Source organism: Hippoglossus stenolepis, chromosome 10 (genome assembly GCF_022539355.2).
Source record: "Hippoglossus stenolepis isolate QCI-W04-F060 chromosome 10, HSTE1.2, whole genome shotgun sequence".
NCBI classification, from domain to species: Eukaryota; Metazoa; Chordata; class Actinopteri; order Pleuronectiformes; family Pleuronectidae; genus Hippoglossus; species Hippoglossus stenolepis.
This window is the reverse complement of record NC_061492.1, coordinates 22,402,124-22,423,626: the sequence shown is the minus strand read 5'-3', so window position 1 is coordinate 22,423,626 and position 21,503 is coordinate 22,402,124. Positions and strand designations below refer to the sequence as shown.

The 21,503-nt window shown below is 43.7% G+C and overlaps 1 protein-coding gene across 5 annotated transcripts in view; it reads left to right on the top strand.

Moving 5' to 3' along the window:
* Positions 1–20,018, top strand: part of LOC118116972 (calpain-1 catalytic subunit-like) — a 25,531-nt gene extending 5,513 nt beyond the window's left edge. For 3 of the 5 annotated variants that reach the window (XM_047341822.1, XM_047341824.1, XM_047341821.1), the window contains exons 2-15: positions 9,406–9,660; positions 9,765–9,834; positions 11,235–11,353; positions 11,448–11,581; positions 11,689–11,863; positions 12,622–12,696; positions 12,796–12,881; positions 13,504–13,578; positions 13,913–14,073; positions 14,499–14,665; positions 14,945–14,956; positions 15,049–15,257; positions 19,619–19,671; positions 19,918–20,018. In XM_047341822.1, the coding sequence (XP_047197778.1) occupies positions 9,424–9,660; positions 9,765–9,834; positions 11,235–11,353; positions 11,448–11,581; positions 11,689–11,863; positions 12,622–12,696; positions 12,796–12,881; positions 13,504–13,578; positions 13,913–14,073; positions 14,499–14,665; positions 14,945–14,956; positions 15,049–15,257; positions 19,619–19,640 (1,542 nt within the window). In that variant the 5' untranslated portion in view covers positions 9,406–9,423 and the 3' untranslated portion in view covers positions 19,641–19,671; positions 19,918–20,018. Of the gene's footprint in view, positions 1–8,269; positions 8,291–9,405; positions 9,661–9,764; positions 9,835–11,234; positions 11,354–11,447; positions 11,582–11,688; positions 11,864–12,621; positions 12,697–12,795; positions 12,882–13,503; positions 13,579–13,912; positions 14,074–14,498; positions 14,666–14,944; positions 14,957–15,048; positions 15,262–19,618; positions 19,672–19,917 lie in introns of those variants that run through there. The other 2 variants (XM_047341823.1, XM_047341825.1) reach the window with 2 other exon arrangements.
* Positions 20,019–21,503: the final 1,485 nt, after the last annotated feature.

Below are 21,503 nucleotides of genomic sequence, written 5' to 3'. Positions count from 1 at the left end.
CGTTTTTCATAATGCTCCTTGAGACTTTTTTCATGATTGGTCACGATACACCTGGGCTATGATTTTTAGAAGATCGGCCGTTGGAAAACCTAGGGGCTGTGTTCCAGGGGGCGCTGTTGAGCCATTTTGCCACGCCCATTTCAAAATACCTGAATACGTAAATTTTCACCACTGTCTAATTTTGTGCAAAGTTTGGTAAGAAGTTCAGCATGTTAAAGCCCTCAAAAAGCAATTCATTTGGATCACAACACACACACACACACCCAGGGCTACGTTGTAGCACTGACGGCCCGGCACCCACACGCTGGAAGCCTGCTGTGTCGGGTGGAGAGAGCCATCGAACCATCAAGCGCACGCCTCCGCTGTACCGTTGAGAGCTGGCTTTGCGAGGACAACGGGCCACTTCCCGCGCCCGCTTGCGACGTCAATCCTTGCTCAAGCACTGCTCACGATCCACGCCATCAATTGCACATCACATCGCTGTGAAATTGTATGTAACCTAACGATAGTTGTAAAAAAGCTACTTCCTGCCAATGCCAGTAGGTGGCGCTATCACTATTATTACCACAGACCGGTTATATCTGTTCGCTAGGGCTCTGATGTAGCGTGAGCAATTTTTGTGTCAATCGGACAATGTTACAACAACTTAATTTTCACACTGATCAGTAGGTGGGCGCGGTATGACCCTGAACTAATATTACTATATGGATGTGTTCAGAAGCCAGATTGTGATCATAGGTCAGCATTTCTCGGAGCCGGTTGATAATGCAGAGTGGATTTAGAATGTACTTCCTGTTTCATGGCGAATCAGTAGGTGGCGCTAGTGACAATGAGGAAATATTGACACATGGAGCTGTTCAGGCTTGGACTATAATCATGTGACAGAAGTTTGGCAGTGATGGTGGACAATGCACACTGGAGTTATGACAACATCACCTTCCTTTGGCGAAGGATGATCCTTCGCCACCTCAATGTTTACACGGTTTGAGGAAATGTCACAATTGTGACCACGGTCAAATGACTTTGACTGAGCTCTTTTGGAGTTGTATATTGTAAAGCAGCCAGGAGCAGCATCAAAGTATAAAACATGTCACTTCCTGTAGCCAGCAGGTGGCGTTGTGATTTTAAGTCATAATGTCTGTGTAGATGTCATCAGGCCGGGACACTTGTCTTACATGTCTAGTTTGGACTCCGATCGTCCATGTATGTCCGAGATACAGAACTCGTGTTTTGATGGCGTGTAATCAAACTTTGAGGCCACGCCACGGTCAAAACCGCAGACGAAAAATCGATCTTTTGGAGTTAGTTTTACTCCGCCTTGTTGTGATGACACTCATCTCAATTCTGAAGCTCGATCAGAAAAAGCCCTTGGGACAAGTATATATATCAAAGTATAATGTGGAATATGGCCAAATGGCTACTAAAGTCAAAATGGCGGGCTTCCCTGTTTGGTCGAGCATATCTATCCAAGTGACTTATTTGTTTGTTATGAAAAGACACATGTCCCTGTCGATTTTTGTACATGTCGGGCTAATCGTAGTGCCGGCTGCACTGTAGGGGCGCTAGTCAGTTATTATGCCACGCCATTTCTTAAAACCATCTGAATGTCTGCAGGGGGGCTGTTACACAAATGTAGTTTGAGGGAGCTTCTGAACCTCCAACACCGGGTTATAGTAATTTCGTGTCACGGCGCAGGTGATGAACTTGACGCCACGCCACCACATGCAGCGCGACCTAAAGCTTACAGTAATCTTATGCCTCATTATCAATGTCTTGAGACCCATTTGACACAGGTTTGACGTGGCTATGGTGGTGAGGAGGAATACCTCCATCGTAAAGACGTTCCAAAACAAGACATTTCCTGTTGCCACCAGGGGCGCTGTGATTTTAAGTCATGATTTCTGGTAGATGTCATCAGGTCGACTTTGTCTTACATGTCTAGTTTGACTCGATTGACCACGAGTCCGAGATACAGAACCTCGTGTTTTGATGGCGCAATGAAATTTGACGCCACGCCACGGTCACACCGTGACGAAAAATTTTTCTTTGAGTTAGTTTTGATCTCCGCCTTGTTGTGATGACACTCATCTCAATTAGAAGTTGATCAGATAAAAGCCCTGGGACAAGTACATCAAAGTAAAATGTGGAATATGGCCAAAATGGCCACTAAAAACCACAAATGGCGTGGACTTCCCCTGTTGCATTTTTCATAATGCTCCTTGAGACTTTTTCATGATTGGTCACGGTATACACCTGGCCACGATTTGTGAAGATCGGTCAAAGGAAACCTAGGGGCTGTGTTCCAGGGGGCGCTGTTGAGCCATTTTGCCACGCCCATTTCAAATTACTCCAGAATACGTAAATTTTCACCACTTACTAATTTCCCCAAAAGTTTGGTAAGAAGTTCAGCATGTTAAAGCCCTCAAAAGCCAATTTACTTTTAGTCACATTAATAATAATAATAAGAATAATCCTTTCAATTTCAATAGGCCTCACCTTCGGTGCTCGGGCCCTAATAAGAATAACCCTTTCACTCAATAGGGCCTCTCACCTTCGGTGCTCGCTCCTAACTAGGGCTACGTTGCAGCAACTGACGTGGGTCTTGGCACCCGCACGCTGGAAGCCTGTTGCGGCCGGAGAGAGTTTATCAACGAATTAAGCGCACGCTCAAGCAGACGCGCTTTGGCGTGACTGGCGGCAAGGACAAACGCTCACTTCCCGCGCCCCGCCGAAAGACGCTGATCTCACTGCTGACTGCTCATACTTTTTGATCCACTACTCGGCCAATTGCACAACACACTGTGAACATTTTACGAATCGAACGAGCAGTTGTAAACAAAGCTACTTCTGCTGCTGTAGTAGGTGGCGCCATCACTATTATTGCCTACAGACTGATATATCTCTTCGGCGTAGGGGGCTCTGATGTAGCGCGAGCACCTTGCGTCAATCGACAATGTTACAACAACTTAATTTTCAAGACCTAGTAGGTGGCGCCATGACCCTGGAACTAATATTAATATATGGATGTGTTCAGGCTGATTGTGGATCATAGGTCATGTTCGAGCCGGTTGGATAATGCAGAGAGGGATTTACAGTGCACTTCCTGTGTCATGGCGAATCAGTAGGTGGCGCGATGACACTGAGGAAATATTGACATGGAGCTTCAGGCTTAGACTATCATCATGTGGACAGAAGTTTGGCAGTGATAGGACACACACTGGAGTTATGACAACATCGTGTCCTTGGCGAAGGACATCTCTTCGCCGCACTTTCACCGCTTACACGGTTTGGAGGAAATGTCACAATTTGACCATGGTCAAACGACTTGACTGGAGCTCTTTTTGAGCTGTATATTGTAAAGCAGCCAGGAGCAGTGCATCAAAGCATAAACATGTCACTTCCTGCAGCCAGCAGGTGGCGCTGTGATTTAAGTCACAATGTGTAGATGTCATCAGGCCGGACTTTATCTTACATTTAGTTTTGGACTCGGGAACATCCATGTATGTCCGAGATACAGAACTCCAGGTTTTGATGGCGAATCAAACTTTGAGGCTACTAATGTCACACTGTGACGAAAATCATCTTTGAGTTAGTTTTGATTCGTCTTGCTGTGATGATACTCATCTCAATTTGAAGTCGATCAGAAATGTGGGACAAGTATATATCATATAATGTGGAATATGGCCAAATGTGTTGGGTAATATAGGCTTCGTTTGGTCGAGCATATCTATCTGGTGACTTATTTGTTTGTTATGAAAAGACACATGTCCCTGTCGATTTTTGTACATGTCGTACAATCGTAGTGTCAGCTGCACTGTAGCCAGCCGCTATTATGCCACGCCCATTTCTTAAACCATCTGAATGTCTGCAGGGGGGCCGTTGCTACACAATGTAGTTTGAGGAGTTTGAACCTGGGAACACTCTGGGTTATAGTAATTTCTGCAGTGTCACGGCGAGGTGATGAACTTTGACGCCACTACCTGGCTATGGCGTTGACGGTGTCACACTCATGCCTTTCTTACACAATGTCTTGAGACCCATTTGACACAGGTTTGACGTGGCTGCGGGCAGTGGGCAGGAGAGAATACCCACGTGAAGACGCTCCAAAACAAGACATTTCCTGCTGATACCAGGGGGCGCTGTGATTTTAAGTCATGATTTCTGTGTGATGTCATCAGGCCGGGACTCTTGTCTTAGCTGTGGTTCAGCCTTGGACTCCATTGGACCATGTATGTCCGAGATACAGAACTCGTGTTTTGATGGCGTGTAATCAAATTTTGACGCCACGCTACGGTCACACCGTACTAAAAAATTTTTCTTTGAGCTAGTTTTGATCTCCGCTCTTGTTGTGATGACACCATCTCAATTAGAAGTTGATCAGATAAAGTTCTGGACAAGTACAACAGCAAAATGTGGAATATGGCCAGGTCTACTAAAACCAAATATAGACTTCCTGTTGCGTTTTTCATAATGTCTGAGACTTTTTTTTCTGCGATTGGTCACATACACCCACACATTTTTGGGGAAGATCGGTCAAAGGGAAACCTAGGGCTGTGTTCCAGGGGGCGCTGTTGAGCCATTTGCTACGCCCATTTCCAAATTACTCCAGAATACGTAAATTTTCACCACTTTCTAATTTTGTGCAAGTTTAGTAAGGAAGTTCAGCATGTTAAAGCCTCAAAAAGCCAAATCACTTTAGCTACAATAATAATAATAATAATTTGCACACACAGCACTGACGGGTCTGAGCTGACTCCAGACGTTGAAGCCTGTTGCGGTCGGGTGGAGAGAGCGATCACCATCAGCAGACGCCTCCGCCGTTGCACGCGCTTTACAGACTGGGCGGCGGACAAACGCTCACTTCCCAAGGCCCGTCGAGCGACGCGATCCTGCTCGCTAATTGCTCATTAATGATCCACGCCACAATTGCACATCACACTCTGTGAAAATTGTATGTAAATCGAACGAGCAGTTGTAAAAAGCTTACTTCCTGTTGCCAGTAGGTGGCGCCATCATTATTACCTACGACTATATATCTGTTCAAGTAATTTGACAAAGGAGCAATTTTGTGTCAATCGGACAATGTTACAATGCTTAATTTCCACACTGATCAGTAGGTGGAGCTTATATCTCAGAACTAATATTAATATATGGATGTGTTCAGGTCAGAGATTGTGATCATAGCCACGTTCAAATAAGGTTGGATAATGCAGAGAGTGGATTTACAAAGTACTTCCTGTTTCATGGCTAATCAGTAGGTGTAAGGCCATGAGATTTGAGAAATATTGACATGGAGCTGTTCAGGCTTGGACTATAATCAAGTGACAGAAGTTTGGCGTGTATAGGACAATGCACACTGGAGTTATGACAACATCTGTAGAACCTTGGCGTAAGGATGATCCTTCGCCGCACCTCAACGCTTACACGTTTGAGGAAATGTCACACTGTGACCATGGTCAAATGACTTGACTGAGCTCTTTGAGCTGTAGGTATTGGTGAAGCAGCCAGGAGCAGTGCATCAGCATAAAACATGTCACTTCCTGCAGCCAGCAGGTGGCGCTGTGATTTTAAGTCATAATTTCTGTGTAGATGTCATCAGGCCGGGACTCTTGTCTACATGTCTAGTTTGGACTCGATTGGACCATGTATGTCCGAGACAGAACTCGCGGTTTTGATGGCGTGGTAATCAAACTTGAGGCCACGGCCATTGTCAATGCTGCAGACGAAAAATCTATCTTGATAGTTTCGATCTGGCCTGTTGTGATGACACTCATCTCAATTTGTCGATCAGATAAAGCCCGGGACAAAGTAGTATATCAAAGTATAAATGTGGAATATGGCCAAAATGGCCACTAAAGTCAAAATGGCGGGCTTCCTGTTTGGTCTAGTGCATATCTAGCCTAGGGACACTCATTTGTTTGTTATGAAAAGACACATGTCCCTGTCACATTTTTGTACATGTCGGCCAATCGTAGTGTCGCGCGCTGCACTTTAGGGGAAAGCAATAAGTTATTATGCCACGCCATTTTTAAAACCATCTGAATGTCTGTAGGGGCTGTTGCTACACAAATGTAGTTGAGGAGCTAAACTCTCCAACACCGGTTATAGTACTCGTGTGTCATGCAGGTGATGGTCCTGACGCCATTCAATTATTATGGCGTTTGACGGTAAAGCCACAGTAATCTATGCCTTCATTATCAATGTCTTGAGACCTATGTGACACAGGTTTGACGTGGCTGCGGCAGGGTGAGGAGAATACCTCCATTGTAAGACGCTCCAAAACAAGACATTTCAACATACCAGGGGGCGCTGTGATTTTAAGTCATGATTTCTGTGTAGATGTCATCAGGCCGTGGGACTTTGTCTTACGTGTCCAGTTTGGACTCGATTGACCATGTGTCCTAGACAGAACCTCGGTTTTGATGGCGTAAAATCAAAATTTGACGCTTAACGCCACGGTCACACCAGGACGGTAATTTTTTTCTTTGAGTTAGTTTTGATTCTGCCTTGTTGTGATGACATCATCTCAATTAGAAGTTGATCAGATAAAGCCCTGGGACAAGTACATCAAAGTAAATGTAACATGGCCAAATGCAGCCACCAAAACCAAAATGGCGGACTGCTGCATTTTTCATAATGTCTTTGAGACTTTTTTTTTCATGATTGGTCAGCTTATACACCTGGGCTAATGATTTTTGTGAAGATCGGTCAAAGGGAAACTGGTTGTTCCAAGCGGTTGAGCCATTTTGCCAATTTTCCATTTCCAATTACTCAGAATAATGAAATTTTCACCAATGCTCTAATTTTGTGCAAAGCTCTTGGTAAGAAGTTCAGCATGTTAAAGCCCTCAAAAAGCCAATTCATCGATGACAATAATAATAATAATAATAATAACAGAATAACCTTTCAATTTCAATAGGCCTCCTACCTTCGTACTGGCCCTAATAATAAGAATAATCCTTTCTGACTTCAATAGGCCTCCCTTACCCTCGGTGCTCGGCCCCACAATAATCCTTTCACTCTCAATAGGGCCTCCTCACCTTCGGTGCTCGCCCTAATAATCCTTTCACTGCATTAGGGCCTCTCACCATTCGGTGCCGGGCCCCACAAGAATAATCCTTCAATTTCACATTAGGCCTCCTCACCGGTGCCCAGCCCCAATAATAAGAATAATCCTTTCAATTTCAATAGGGCCTCTCACCTCGGTGCCTGTGTGTCCTAATAAAAATCCTTTCAATTTCAATAGGGCCTCACCTTCGGTGCTCGGCCCCACACACACAAGAATAACTTTCACTTCAATAGGGCCTCTCACCTCGGTGCTCGGGCCCTACTAAGAATAATCCTTTCATTTCAATAGGCCTCACCATTCGGTGCCTGGGCCCTAATAATCCTTTCACTTTCAATAGGGCCTTCACCTTCGGTGTGCTCGGGCCCCACACAAGAATAATCCTTTTCACTAATAGGGCCTCTCACCATTCGGTGCTCGGGCCCTAATAAAAGATATTATGTTCAGTTCAATTTAAGAGCCAAATCATAACATGATAAGGTTGAGACCTTAAGTTTGCAGAGGAAACCCAACAGTTCCCACAATGAACACTTTGGCAACTGTGGAGAGAAAAAACTCCCTCATTAACTGGAAGAAACCTCCAGCAGAACCAGAATCAGTGTGGCTGGCCATGTATACAGGGCGTTGCAATAATCCAGAAGGGAAAACCCGACCCGGTGTATGGGAGAGGGGCGGAATTTAAAACCTGAGGCAATTAGTGCCTGACTGGGAATATGAATATGATTTGTGATGGTTGATAATTTATTTTTATTTATTTTGTAGTCTTTCATTGTTAGAGACATATAGGGGAAGGATGCTTAACACTGTTTCATGACCGCTGCCTATTTTAGTTGAGTTATAATGGGACGGAATGTTTTTCAGATGCTGTTTATATTGATTAGCTGATGGCTGGTGCGGCCGTTTGGGGGAGCTAGTGGGAGTAGTATTCTGAGGTGCTGTATTCGAGGAAGATGTTTCTAGGGGGCATGTCTGAAAGGTAAACAGTCAGTCTCGTACAGCAGAATGTCCAACATGCTGTATGTTAGCCGCTAGCAGTCGGCTGGCCAGCGCATTGGGATGGAGCCCATAGTTGGTGAAGAAGGAAGAGTGCCCCCAAAGCAAGTGGAAGTTGTCAACAAAGCCGAGGCAGTGAGCTGAGCAGGCGGACTGGAGCCAGCTCATTATTCTGCTGAAGCGCCCAACTCCAGTGTGGGGTTCCAGTTTAACTGGGGATCATGGCAACAGGTGATTTGTTGTCGTCCGGTTATGAATTATGCAGTGTTTAATCTGTGTTCGGACTATCACCAGATAACATGGACGTTTCCTTAAACAAAATCTGGTGTTATACAGCTGACAGAGTAAAACACACTTCATTAAGGTAAAGGGCACCGAACATCTCAGCGGCTCGGTTGTGTAATGAGATCGTCATCAGTTTTTTATACTATATTTATATTTTTACCCATATGATTTATATTGTTGTCTAAACGTGTTGTTGACATGGACATATTATATTTACTCGCGATGGGTTTTTGTTTGATGTTTATTTCAACGAGACCTTCAGTACATCGTGAAAATGACGAATCTGGAAGTGTTGCTAGCGGCAGCAGCCGGTGCAGGTAGCGGGGCAAATTGTCTGAAACTCACGATCCTGGGATCTGATCGGTGAGATCTAACACTTTACTACAGTTATTTTGGTTGGAAGCTAGGATATTACCTGGTCGAGTACGAGAAATAAGTCTAGATTTGATAAATGTCGATTCGAGATTTTTCTATATTAAATTTATTGTGCAAGGCCCCTAGAGGTCAGGTAAAATATTGCACGTTTTCACCTTGCACACCTTTAGTGACTGCAAATAATCCCTCTTTGTCTCTGTGTGTCAGTACACCCTGATGAAGACATAAACCGATACGCATCGGATTATTTTAATGTCAAGCCCATTGAAATAAAGGCTGTTTACATTTTTCAAACCACTTTGAGTGCCTGGACCTGGATTCTCCATGCCATTATTTCTGGACATAAGTTTTCCTCTAATTTCTTAACTACTTAACGCTGTTGGCCTAAACAAAAGGTTATACCATTCCCACACTTAATTTAAATGTGGTAACCATTTCTTACAGATCCCATTACTTGATACCAAATTAACATGAGATGTACTTTAGCTATGTATACTACTTGATTTAATGTACCCCTCCCCATGTTCAAATTGAAGAGTACAGTCTAATGCAAAGTATCAGCGATCGCTGTTCTAATTATATTTGCATAGAGGTGATTTGAATATAAGGACTCAAATAAGATAAAGCTTCTTTGTGTAAAGTTTGTTTTATGCCAAGATTATCTACTTTCTTTTTTTTCTGAACAGAGCTCAACCACTGCAGCAATGCCTACCTCTGGTGTGTGTATGAACATCATCAATGCACGGCATCAGAAAAGTGGCTATGGGACCATCACCAACCCCATTAGCTTCCTCAACCAAGACTACGAGCAGATGAAACAGTACTGCCTCAGCCGACGAGTAAAGTACATTGATGAGATGTTCCCCCCTGACAGTAACACCATCGGCCAAGGGTTACTGGAACCTACTGACCTGGACCGTGTGGTGTGGCTGAGACCAGGGGTGAGTGGTGTGGTAGCTGAAAAGATGGGATTTAGCATAACAGTTATCCAAGTTTATGGTTAAATGAATATGTCGTTAAAAAGGCAATTAATTCTCTGTTTCAGAAAATAGTTTCCAATCCATCTTTGGTTGTTGATGGGGTCTCCAGATTTGACTTTGGTCAAGGCCTGCTTGGTAGGAAACTTGCTTGATTCACAACAATAAATGAGTTTGTTTTACAGCAATGCCATTAAGAGATGCCCACACAGCCAAGTGGCACAACTGCATCCTCATGAAATTGCAGAAAACAGCACTTCAAGCCCAAACAAGCCCAATGTATTCAGTTTCAAACATGTTCACCCATGTTGTCACCGGCACGGGGTTGTGCTGTTATCGGTATCTGAAAACAGGTCTTGCGCACTTATACAGGTACTTTAAATGACAAGCAATGACTTGTTGCATTGTCGGCAAGTAATTGTGGGTAAGTCATGTTTTCAGATAAACATTGTCTTTATTGCATGGACATTACAAATGTATAACAACTTAAATATCCTGAAATTAACAGTTTGCCTCTCTTTAAATTAATAACATCATATATATATATTAGTGAGTAACTCACTAATAACAGAAAACAAACTGTGTGTGTGTGTGTGTGTGTGTGTGTGTGTGTGTGTGTGTGTGTGTGTGTGTGTGTGTGTGTGTGTGTGTGTGTGTGTGTGTGTGTGTGTGTGTGTGTGTGTGTGTGTGTGTGTGTATCACCTACTAGCCCCAAGAACAACATTGCAGGCTCGTTTTGGAAGTGTTCATTGTTTGAATTGTGGGATTTGGTGTTTGATGTATGGTTTTAAATCACACGACAGACAACAGACTACAGCTGCCAAGTAAAATAGTGATGCGTCATCAAGTCAACTCCCTTACAAGCAAGTACACAAACTCTTGTAAAGTCCACACACACACAACATTGTATCGCACAGGTGCAACAGCGTTAATTGTGTCCATTGCACAGTTTTTTAGCATGTGTGACACATAGTATGTCGCAGAGCACAGCCCTTTAAAAGTTTGGAAGAAAACAATCCAAAATCCTTAAGCCTCTCCTTCAACAATATTTTAAGGATTTAAAGTCGCCACTTGTTCTCTTTCTCTGTGGAACGGACTCCGGGCGACATAGAAATAATCCCTGTTTTACAATGTATTTTACTTATTATATACTTATTTAAATATGGAATTTTAATTTAATCAAAGCTCAATGAATCATGGTACCTCGAGATGAAAAGGTAACAAGTCGAGTCTGAAAGATAATGGTGGTTATGCACAGCAGTCTGAATTCCAGCATGTGGTTTAGAATGTTCAGAAAAGGTAATGCTAGTGCATCAGTGTAATGATACTGAGAAGACATCCATGTTGTCAAACCTAACCTCATCTGTGTTCATGGGACAGTAAGAACTTACAATAACCACTGTACCAACGTGTATTCTGCCTCTTGGCTGTGTTAGCATACTTGAATGCTTCTTAGACGTAAACCTGTTTAAAGAAACATTACTGTCATGTCTGCTTAACATACTGTCCTGACAACTCAATGGCTCTATTTTACTTAGGAAACTGCTGGTTCCTTGCATCTATCGGAGCTCTGACATTCCAGAATTCAATACTAAAGCAAGTTGTTCCTCTTGAACAAAGTTTTAATGAGGACTACTGCGGGCTGTTCCACTTCAGGGTAAATATTGCCAACATCATCCAAAAAAATAGGTTCTGATCAATTAAATACATCTCATTTTGCTATAACCTTCTTCATATTCTCAACTATTCAGTTTTGGAGGTTTGGGAAATGGGTGGATATTATCATTGATGACAAGCTACCAACAATTGATGGCAGATTAATCTTCGTCCAATCCAAAACCCCGACTGAGTTCTGGCCTGCTTTGCTGGAGAAAGCCTATGCCAAGTATGAAAAACAATGCATTTCTCAGTCACACAGTCCTCATAGTCTCAGAGTGACATTGATCTTACTTTTCTGAAAGTCTTTGAAAGTAATTTAACACCTGCTGTCAGGGTGTGTGGTTCATACGCAGATATGAATACTGGAACTCCTGCTGAGGCTATGGTGGACTTCACTGGTGGTGTCCACATGTGCGTTAACCTCACAGAACCTCCTCCGGACCTGTGGGAGCTGATGACAAGAGCTGGACAAAATATTTCCCTGATGGGCTGTGGGACTCCTCTGGGGGTAAGCATTTATTTACAACACAAAACCACAGAGTTGACAGCTTAACTTCAAAGCATCTCAAGGCTTAGATAATCTAAGGTTGTCCTCGAGCAGTATCTAAGATGGAAGTGTTAATAGACCTGTCTAGCTTCCAACATTTTATGTTTTCATAGCAGGAAGATAAAATCATTAAACAGTAGTTTGGTTTCATTTACAGTTTGATCAATCCCTTATATGCACTTCAGATTCCAGTATAATTACCTCAACGTAAAAGGCCAGCAGTGGCTGCCAAGGCTCAATAACTCAGAAAATGATCTGTAGAGCATAAGAACAGTTCAACTGTATGTAATTACCTTTGGCATTTGACTAACAGCCTATGCCTGAAGGAAAAGATTAAGTGCTCAAACCTATTGTTAAAGTATGTGGTAGAGAGAGAGGGTGGGGTCAGGGTTTTGAATGGGTCCAATAATGCATGAGAGCATTTATTCCAGTCAATTCAGCTGTTACATCAAGAGTTCACTTAATTTTCTTGTTGATGTCATCAAATTGGCTATTTCCCTTTTGATTTTGAGTACATTATTTTCAGGCTTGTGCATTTAAATGGGTGTGTTTGGTACCAGGTTAATTTAGTTTAAGTCTAATGTTATTTGAGAAGTGCAATTAAGTTTTTACTACACGTTGTTAACTCATAAATTTCAGAACTGTACCTTCAGCATATGTGGAGTCTCTCAATGCCATTTCAGTGACATCTCTCTATACTGTACACCTCTATCTTCTAGAAGACATCTGCCAACAATGTGCTGCCAAATGGATTGGTCCAAGGCCATGCCTATACTGTCACAGGTGTGAAACAGGTAAATAGTCATATTTGCATTGAAGGCATGGCAGCATACAGAATTCATGTGTTTGTATAAATATCCCTGATTTTTTGTCTGCTGCTGATTACTCGTCAGTTTATGAGCCAAGGGAGACTCGTGAACCTGGTGCGTTTGTGGAACCCCTGGGGCAAAACAGAGTGGAAAGGAGAGTGGAGCGATCAGTAAGAATGACTACCCAGCAAATGTTTTATGAAGATTTATAAAGATAGAAGTTATTTTACCCTCACTAAATAACATGTTGCTGATGTTTTCACTGTCACCTTTTTTTGTTAGTCACATATGAAGGGATTGAGGATATCTGAAACAAGAGACAAGACGCCTTTCTATTACTGTCTTTAATTAGCTTTAATACTTTGGAGGCAGTTGTATTGTATTTTATATATATTTATATTTATATGTTAATCTATGTCAATACATGTATATGTTATGAGGGCAAATGTTGGTTCTATCCCATCATTGTGAGGACATTTTGACAGTTTGAGGACATTTTGGCTGGTCCTCCCAAATTAAATTGGCTTTTTGAGAGTTAAGACTTGGTTTTAGGTTTAGGGTTAGGGTTAGGGTTAGGGTAAGGGGTTAGGGAATGCATTATGTCAATGAATGTCCTCACAACTATAGAGAGTGTGTGTGTGTGTGTGTGTGTGTGTGTGTGTGTGTGTGTGTGTGTGTGTGTGTGTGTGTGTGTGTGTGTGTGTGTGTGTGTGTGTGTGTGTGTGTGTGTGCATCTTTTTATATTTAACTATGTTTCTTTCCTCCTCTCTCATTGTAAAACTTTCACTAAAGTTCGCCTTTGTGGCAAACTGTGAGTCCTCAGGATCGTGAAATGTGCCTTTCAGTGAGAGATGATGGAGAGTTTTGGTAAGTGTGTTGTATGTTCGAATCAAAATTTTATATCTTTCTTAAAAAGGCAAAAAATTATAATTATTATTGTAACACACCTTTTGTTACATTATAGTTTGGGGTAAAGATGCACTAATGTGTTGATAAAAAACAGAGTTATATATCTAAAAATAAGTACTGTGTATCAGGCACTATGTTCATATACTCTCCGAGCAGTATATTTTCGCTCAAGTGACTGCCACAGAATACATTTCTTTTTTCTCTTATGGATCAAAGAGTTATTAAATACTAATTCTATCATACTCATAATTCAGTGATGATAATTAACTAAATCAATTTCTGATTTGGACAGGATGACACTGGAAGACTTCTGTAAGCTCTACGAGGATCTTGACATCTGCTGCCTGTGTCCAGACTTCCTTGATGGAAGCTCCTCGTCCCATTGGAAGTCGTCCTTCTACGAGGGCAGATGGGTTGCAGGAACCACGGCTGGAGGATCCACGAAGAACTATGGTACTTTCCAAATATCTGTAAATAAGTTAAACAGTTTTTGCATCTTACAGAGATACAGAGACAGTTTCACTGTTCTGCTCTGTACTGTCTAAAAGAGGCAAACATGACTCCAAATGGAAACTGTAAATAGTAAAACCAGAGACAAATGTGAGATGGAACACGATAACAGCCACAAGACTGAAAAATAGAGCTGGGCCTAATCATTTGCCAGTTAAAAGATCACATTCCAATTTATTTGATGAATTTATAATCACCTTTCAAAATGTAGAAAGAAATTATTAACAAATCAAAATCAAAATCTAAAGTCTATAATTATTTCTTTGGCGCACACCAGACTCCATACACACAAAGCAGAATTTTGCAATCATGGATGAACTGGCTGCAGTAAGTTTGAATTTCATGTTTTGTCTCCTTCAATCTTCCAGAAAAATTCTCCACTAATCCACAGTATCGGATCAAGGTCGGCAAATTATTCAGTGAATGTTCAGAGAACCAGGGGGAAAGAAACTTTCTGATGTCTCTCATGCAAATGCCCGACAAAAGGAACAGACGCTTGGTCCAAAATCTCCACATTGGACTCCACGTATTTGAGGTAAGTTTTGTTTTATCGGGTTTTGTTGTTGTTTTTTGTTTGTGTCACATTTGGATTAAACTTTAAATAGTTCATGCATTGAACTAAGTTGAAAATAGTCACATAAAGATACAAATTAAATAGTTCTGTGGGTTCAGCCATTACATGTCATCATGTTAAACGTACCAGTGGGAAATTGAATTCCATGGTGTGCATTTACTTTATTTTATTTACTTCATAATGTCAAATGTTTTGTTTTATCCCCAACACAAACTTCATTTTCCTCTGGTTTCATCCAAGGTGACCAAAGAAGTAAGTAACATTTCTCACACATTGCCCGTCTATACTGGAGATTGAGCTGAGCTGCATAGAAATTAAACATCTGCTTATTATTGGCATTACAGTACAAGGCACACAAAGGGAGGTTCCCAGCCTCTTTCTTCGGCAGAAACAAAGCTGTGGCCCAAACTAAAAACTACTTGGACGCACGTGAGGTGATGGAGTTCGTCATGTTGAAGCCTGGTGAATACCTGATTGTGCCGTCCACCTACCATCCCAATGAGACGGCCTCCTTCATCCTGACCATCCTGTCCACGGCCGAGACTCAAGTGCAGTAAGTCACTTAAATCTCACTCATTAGCTTTCAAAGTGTTGTAGATGTACAGTTTATCTGTATATGCCACATAGCATATCCTACAAGACATTACAATGACAAAATACACAGACATGTGCATATTAGTAAGTCCTGGACCAGTCTGAACACTGTACATGCAAAGACCAAACTGACGTTCAATCTAATGTCTGGTCCTTCTAATGTCTAATATTATGCTGCTTTCAAAAATGTTTGAGAATCTCTGAATGTTCTGGGGAGTTTCTCCTGCCAGCTGCTTAAAATAAATAAATAAATAATATATAAAAGCATTGATTCATCTTCCCAGCACAACCACACTGACATCTGCTGGTCTATTAGCAGCTCTGCAAGAGTAGCCTGTGTGTCCTGTCTTGCTGAGGGTACTTGAAACACTGCTCCAGTGATGAAGTGAATAAAGTCATTGGACTCAAAGGATAGTGATTAATATTAAGATTAAGATTCCTTTATTGGTCATATGTTAAGTACGATATATAGTAAGAACTCTGGAGAATGTCTGAATAAGACAATGTGAGAACACAGCTGGAGATCCGGAAAGTGGGTGTGTTGAACAGCTGCTACGTTCCTCGTGTGAAAGGCAACATCTGGAGAAAGTCTGTACCCAATGTTGCGGACATTCTCCAGGGTTCATGTCTGAAAAGTATAGAAACGTATTTCACTCAATTGAGAAATAAATTCTGCTCTGTTTTTGTGAATTAACAAGATTGTTCAAAATCCTGCTAGAAGCTCTCTATCTATCTTACTTAAGACACAATTATCTCCCAGTGTCTTGAACCCAAACCCAAATCAAACAGGATCAAACTAAACAGGTGGGACATGTTTGCTCTCTATGCTAAATTCAAGATTATTTGGCGATTGTGAGGATCTTGTATCTTGTGACGTATCAGTCTCATCCTTCGCTCGACTGCATTATCCCAAGCACTGGGAGTCGGCCAGCCAAGGGGCCACTGTAGGAAATGGGCGAAAGTCTAAACACCCTGATGACCTGCTCACTTATTAATGTCTTCTCTTCCTTCTCTGCCACTATTTCTGCAGCCAAAGCTATTTTTTACCAAACAAAATTACAATCCCCATTCACCAACCCCCCAAAAATCATCTCCATCTTTTCGAACCACGTTGACCCCTCTCTCCCCAGTCCCCCTCCTCTTTCCCCCCTTCTACTAAGCCACTTTGTCAACTACTTTATAAAAAGATAGATGACATACGCTCCTCATTCCCGAACCCACCTTCTGTAATTACCTTTCCATCAACTTCAACCCTGTAACTTCCGCCACTCCAACCACCTGCCCCCTTGACCATCCCCTCTCAATGCTCTTTTCTCACCGATCTTATCAACACTTCCCTGTCAACTGTCTGTTTCAACTCTTTTAAGAGGAGAGAAAGTGAATCCTCTTCTCGAGAAACCCACCTCAACCCGTCTTGAAGTAAACATATACAGGATTCACCTCTCTTCTACTTTTGTTCCCAAACAATTTGAAGGTGCTATCTTTAATCAACATCTCCTCCCATCTCCACCATAATAACCTTCTTGATCCTCACCAGTCTTGTTCAAGGCAGGCACTCAACTGAGACTGCCCTCCTTGCTGTCACTGAGCAACTTCTCCCTACAGAGCAGCCTCTCTCCTCTGTCATCATCCTTCAAGACCTGGTGAACAGGGATTTACTGTAGGAGGATTGGTCAAAAATTCTCTCACACACACCAGCTAAATGTTAGGCGGACCGGTGCGACCAATGAAAAGTTTAAGTCATACTTCACAGATTTCTGGTTCGCGTGAGCAATGGTCAAAATGGTCATTGTTGATATTACTTTTTTTTAAAAAGAACTCAGGACAGCAGTGGTGGACAGTTGGTGTCTTGAGCCACCTCCACTCTTTTCCAGGTTGACAAAGATGACTTCTATCAATCCTCTTTAAAATCATCTTTCTTCTCTGGCAAAAATACTCTTTCAGTCAAGGGGAGATACAACATTAAGTACTAGAGAGTGCTTACATCCACCAAGGCTAACATCCTACCTTGTCATGTTAAAGGGAAAAAAATCTCTGCCCTCCATGGCCTATAAATTCTACCCTTTCACCAAGTTTCAGATAAATCACTTCAGTAGCTAATCCCTGCAACAGTACAGGATACTAGAGTTTAAGGAAGTGGAAATAATGTTCTAATCTTTTCTCAGCAGTCCAATAACTTTCAATAGTCCCTTTTTACTCTATTACCATTTGGAGAATTTTTTGTGTTGTAGTGTTTTAGCAAGCCAGAGCTGCTCTTGTACCATTGTCCATTGCATTTTAATGGCTATGATTATTTCTGTGGCAATCGACCTTGCCACGGGGCTCTCCCACACACAGCCAGAGACGGAGGTGTTCCTTTTTAACATTCTTTATTCACAAATAAACATAACTTCAAAGTGCCAACTTAAAGCGGACTGGCTTTGCAGCCCAGTCCTCCACTCAGTGTCTGGGAGTCTCTGGAGCCTCAGTCTTTCTGAGCTCCTTCCTGCGTTGTCCTGAGGCAGCGCAGACGCTGCCTTTTAAGCATGAGGACCAATCAGCTAACAGCTCTCACCTGCGCTGATTGATCCTCTATAGCAGGTGAGGGTGCTCTCCCAGCCCCCTCACCTCCACATACCTCCATCGCGAATTTCAGGCCAGGGATTTCTCCCGGCCTGACCTACTCCACGGACCAGGAGAGGAAGCCCATCCACCGAGGCTCTCCGGAGGTCGAGCAGGTGGGCGACGACGCACGCAGCGCCCTCCGGAGGCCGGCCAGGTGGGCGACGCCGCCCGGGCGCCCCGGCAAAAGGTACCGGGCCTGCCGGTGTCGGCCTCTCTGCCGACAGGGGACATGGGACAGGGCTGCAGGCTCGTCTCTCCGCCGACGCCGGAACTGCAGGGGACGCTGGCTGTACCGCCAGCCTGGGTGCGGGACAGGGGACGCTGGCTGTACCGCCAGCCTGGGTGCGGGGACAGGGACGCTGGCTTCACCGCCAGTCTGGGTCCGGGGCCCGGGACGCTGGCTTCACCGCCAGTCTGGGTGCGGGAACAGGGACGCTGGCTTCACCGCCAGCCTGGGTGCAGGGACCGCTGGCTTCACCGCCAGCCTGGGTGCAGGGACAGGAACGCTGGCTTCACCGCCAGCCTAGGTGCAGGGACAGGGACGCTGGCTTCACCGCCAGCCTGGGTGTAGGGACAGGAACGCTGGCTTCACCGCCAGCCTAGGTGCAGGGACAGGGCCGGCTTCACCGCCGACCTCGGTGCCTGAACAGGGCACGCTGGCTTCACCGCCAGCCTGGGTGCAGGGACAGGGGACGCTGGCTTCACCGCCAGCCTAGGTGCAGGGACAGGGGACGCTGGCTTCACCGCCAGCCTGGGTGCAGGGACAGGGGACGCTGGCTTCACCGCCAGCCTGGGTGCCGGGACAGGGGACGCTGGCTTCACCGCCAGCCTGGGTGCCGGGACAGGGGGAGTCGGCTTCACCGCCGACCTGGGTGCAGGGACAGGGCACGCTGGCTTCACCGCCAGCCTGGGTGCCGGGACAGGGGGAGTCGGCTTCACCGCCGACCTGGGTGCCTGAACAGGGCACGCTGGCTTCACCGCCAGCTTAGGTGCAGGGACAGGGGACGCTGGCGTCACCGCCAGCCTTGGTGCAGGGACAGGGGACGCTGGCTTCACCGCCAGCCTGGGTGCAGGGACAGGGGGCGTCGGCTTCACCGCCGACCTTGGTGCGGGTACAGGGGATGCTGGCTTTACCGCCAGCCTTGGTGCAGGGGCCGGAAGGGGGTTGGAGACCGGAGCATCCGTCGACGTCATCGCCTCCATCTTCACCTGCCTCAGGAGCGCCTCCAGCTCTCGCCTGGTCCTCGCGCTCTCCTCCCGGTACGCAGTCACCAGGTCCCCCATCCTCGGTACCAGTTCCCATACCGCCTGCTGGTCCACGTCTGTGGCTGTGTGGAGCCCCACGTTGGGCGCCAGTGTGGCAATCGACCTTGCCACGGGGCTCTCCCACACACAGCCAGAGACGGAAGTGTTCCTTTTAACATTCTTTATTCACAAATAAACATAAATTTTTAAGTTGCACCTTAAAGCGGACTGGCTTTGCAGCCCAGTCCTCCACTCAGTGTCTGGGAGTCTCTGGAGCCTCAGTCTTTCTGAGCTCCTTCCTGAGTTCTGAGTCCTGAGGCAGCTCACACGCTGCCTTTTAAGCATGAGGACCAATCAGCTAACAGCTCTCACCTGCGCTGATTGATCCTCTATAGCAGGTGAGGGTGCTCTCCCAGCCCCCTCACCTCCACAGAAGCGTTTAGTAACAACACGTTGCTTTTTTCTCAATAGAAGTCTTCAAGCAGCTGTCTGATGGAACGGCCATGACTCTTGGTGAATCAGAGGTAACACAAGCTCTACAGAGTTCTTAAATATTTTTTTGAGAGTATCTTAAAATGGTTTTATCTTTTCCTAACCTGCACAGGTGTTGATTTGAAAATGTCTTATTGGTAATCACCTTTGTTTCAAATAGAATTCCACTATTGTTTCTACAGGACATTGTTAATTCTCTGTGATGAAGTGATGATGATTTTGAGCATCTAGCAGAAATGCAGAAGCAAATGAATAATCTATCTTATGTTTATTTACAGTGGATGTACCTTTCCATGTACACTTAAACTGACAGAGAAGATGAGCTGCAGGACTCATTTGGAACAACTGCAGCAGACGATGTGCAAATAGAATAAATGAACAAAAAAAGTAATCTCTTTTGCAAGTTAGCTGTTCTATATTTTTTTAACTACAGGTCGTTTCTTTCACTCCATTGCAAAGCTGAGTGGGAGAACAAATTGGATACACACACACAGATATGCTATCAGATACTCTGAATAATTTTTTTTTTTTTTACAAATGCTTCACTGAAAACTGGCAAAAGAAGGTCAAATCATTCTCTGCGTGTGTAATAGGTTGAAAATGCTATGCATTTAGTTTTCATTTTAACAGATACCCCCCCTATTTTTTGAAAGACAACTGAACTATTCTAACAGTTTCACATGAGAATTCTACTCCACGTCAGTAGGTGGTGCTGTTGTTACAGCGGTGGATCCTGAAGGGAGACCGTAAGCATAGGCTCAGCGCATGCGCAGCTCATAATAAATGAGTTCAGTCTGAGCAAGACGCTGAATTTAGTCTCCTCCCTTCTTAAATCCACAGGTAATACAAAACTCAGTTTTATAACTTAATTTAGTTTCAGAGTCAAGTGTGGATGTTATGTTGGTTGTTAGATGAGTGTTGATGATAGTGAGAAGTGTGGTTAAAGTACAAAAATATATAGTTTGGTGACTCGTCGTCCTGACGTGCTTCGCAAAGTGGGTACACGTACTTTTCTTTGAACTTAAGTTTCAACCACTGGTGTAATAAGTCCGTGTAACAGATATTCCGGTTCTGTAATGTAGCATTTGTTCTAAAATGTGCTAAAAGTATTTGTAGCCAGCTCTTGGCGCATGTTCACAAGTGAAATGTTATATGCTAACTAGCTTCACTTTACCGGTCATAGCCGGGTCACGCCATTTTGTTAGATGCCGCTGATGAGTGAAGTGTGTGTGTGTAGAGTGTAAAATGGTGATAGGTATGATTGAAAGAAGTGCTAAAAACGGGAATTGGTTTATGTTATGCGTGTGTATGAGAGAGATTCATTGTGTGTGTGTGTCTGTGTGTAATCAGAGTAGTGTGTGTATGAGCCAGTGTAAGAATTGATGTTAAGTGAATGTGTTTCAGTCTTGTTAATTAGTATTTATGTATTTGTCATTTCATTTTTGTATTATTTTGGGTATAATGATAACAGAAAGCACTTTAACAAGATAGTGAAACCGAATGGAGAATTGAGATGAATGATGTGTGAAGATCTATAAGTTGTGATATTTCATAATAAATGAGTTCAGTCTGAGCAAGACGCTGAATTTAGTCTCCTCCCTTCTTAAATCCACAGAGACTACATCTATGTATCTATTGGTTACGCAGCGCTCCCTAGCCTGTGTAACCCTTGCTGCCGGTCCAGATTTCCCCTAGGTCTGGCGCCGGTAACACGTGCATCATGGCTACACCCCTAGTTAATGTACTAATGTACAATGTGTCTCCCTGAATGGGTACTGTTCATTTTGGCAGCTATTGCATTTCTGATTTGCTATTAGATGGAAATACTATTTTTTTGGGGGCCATGCAATAAGTATGCTGCTCA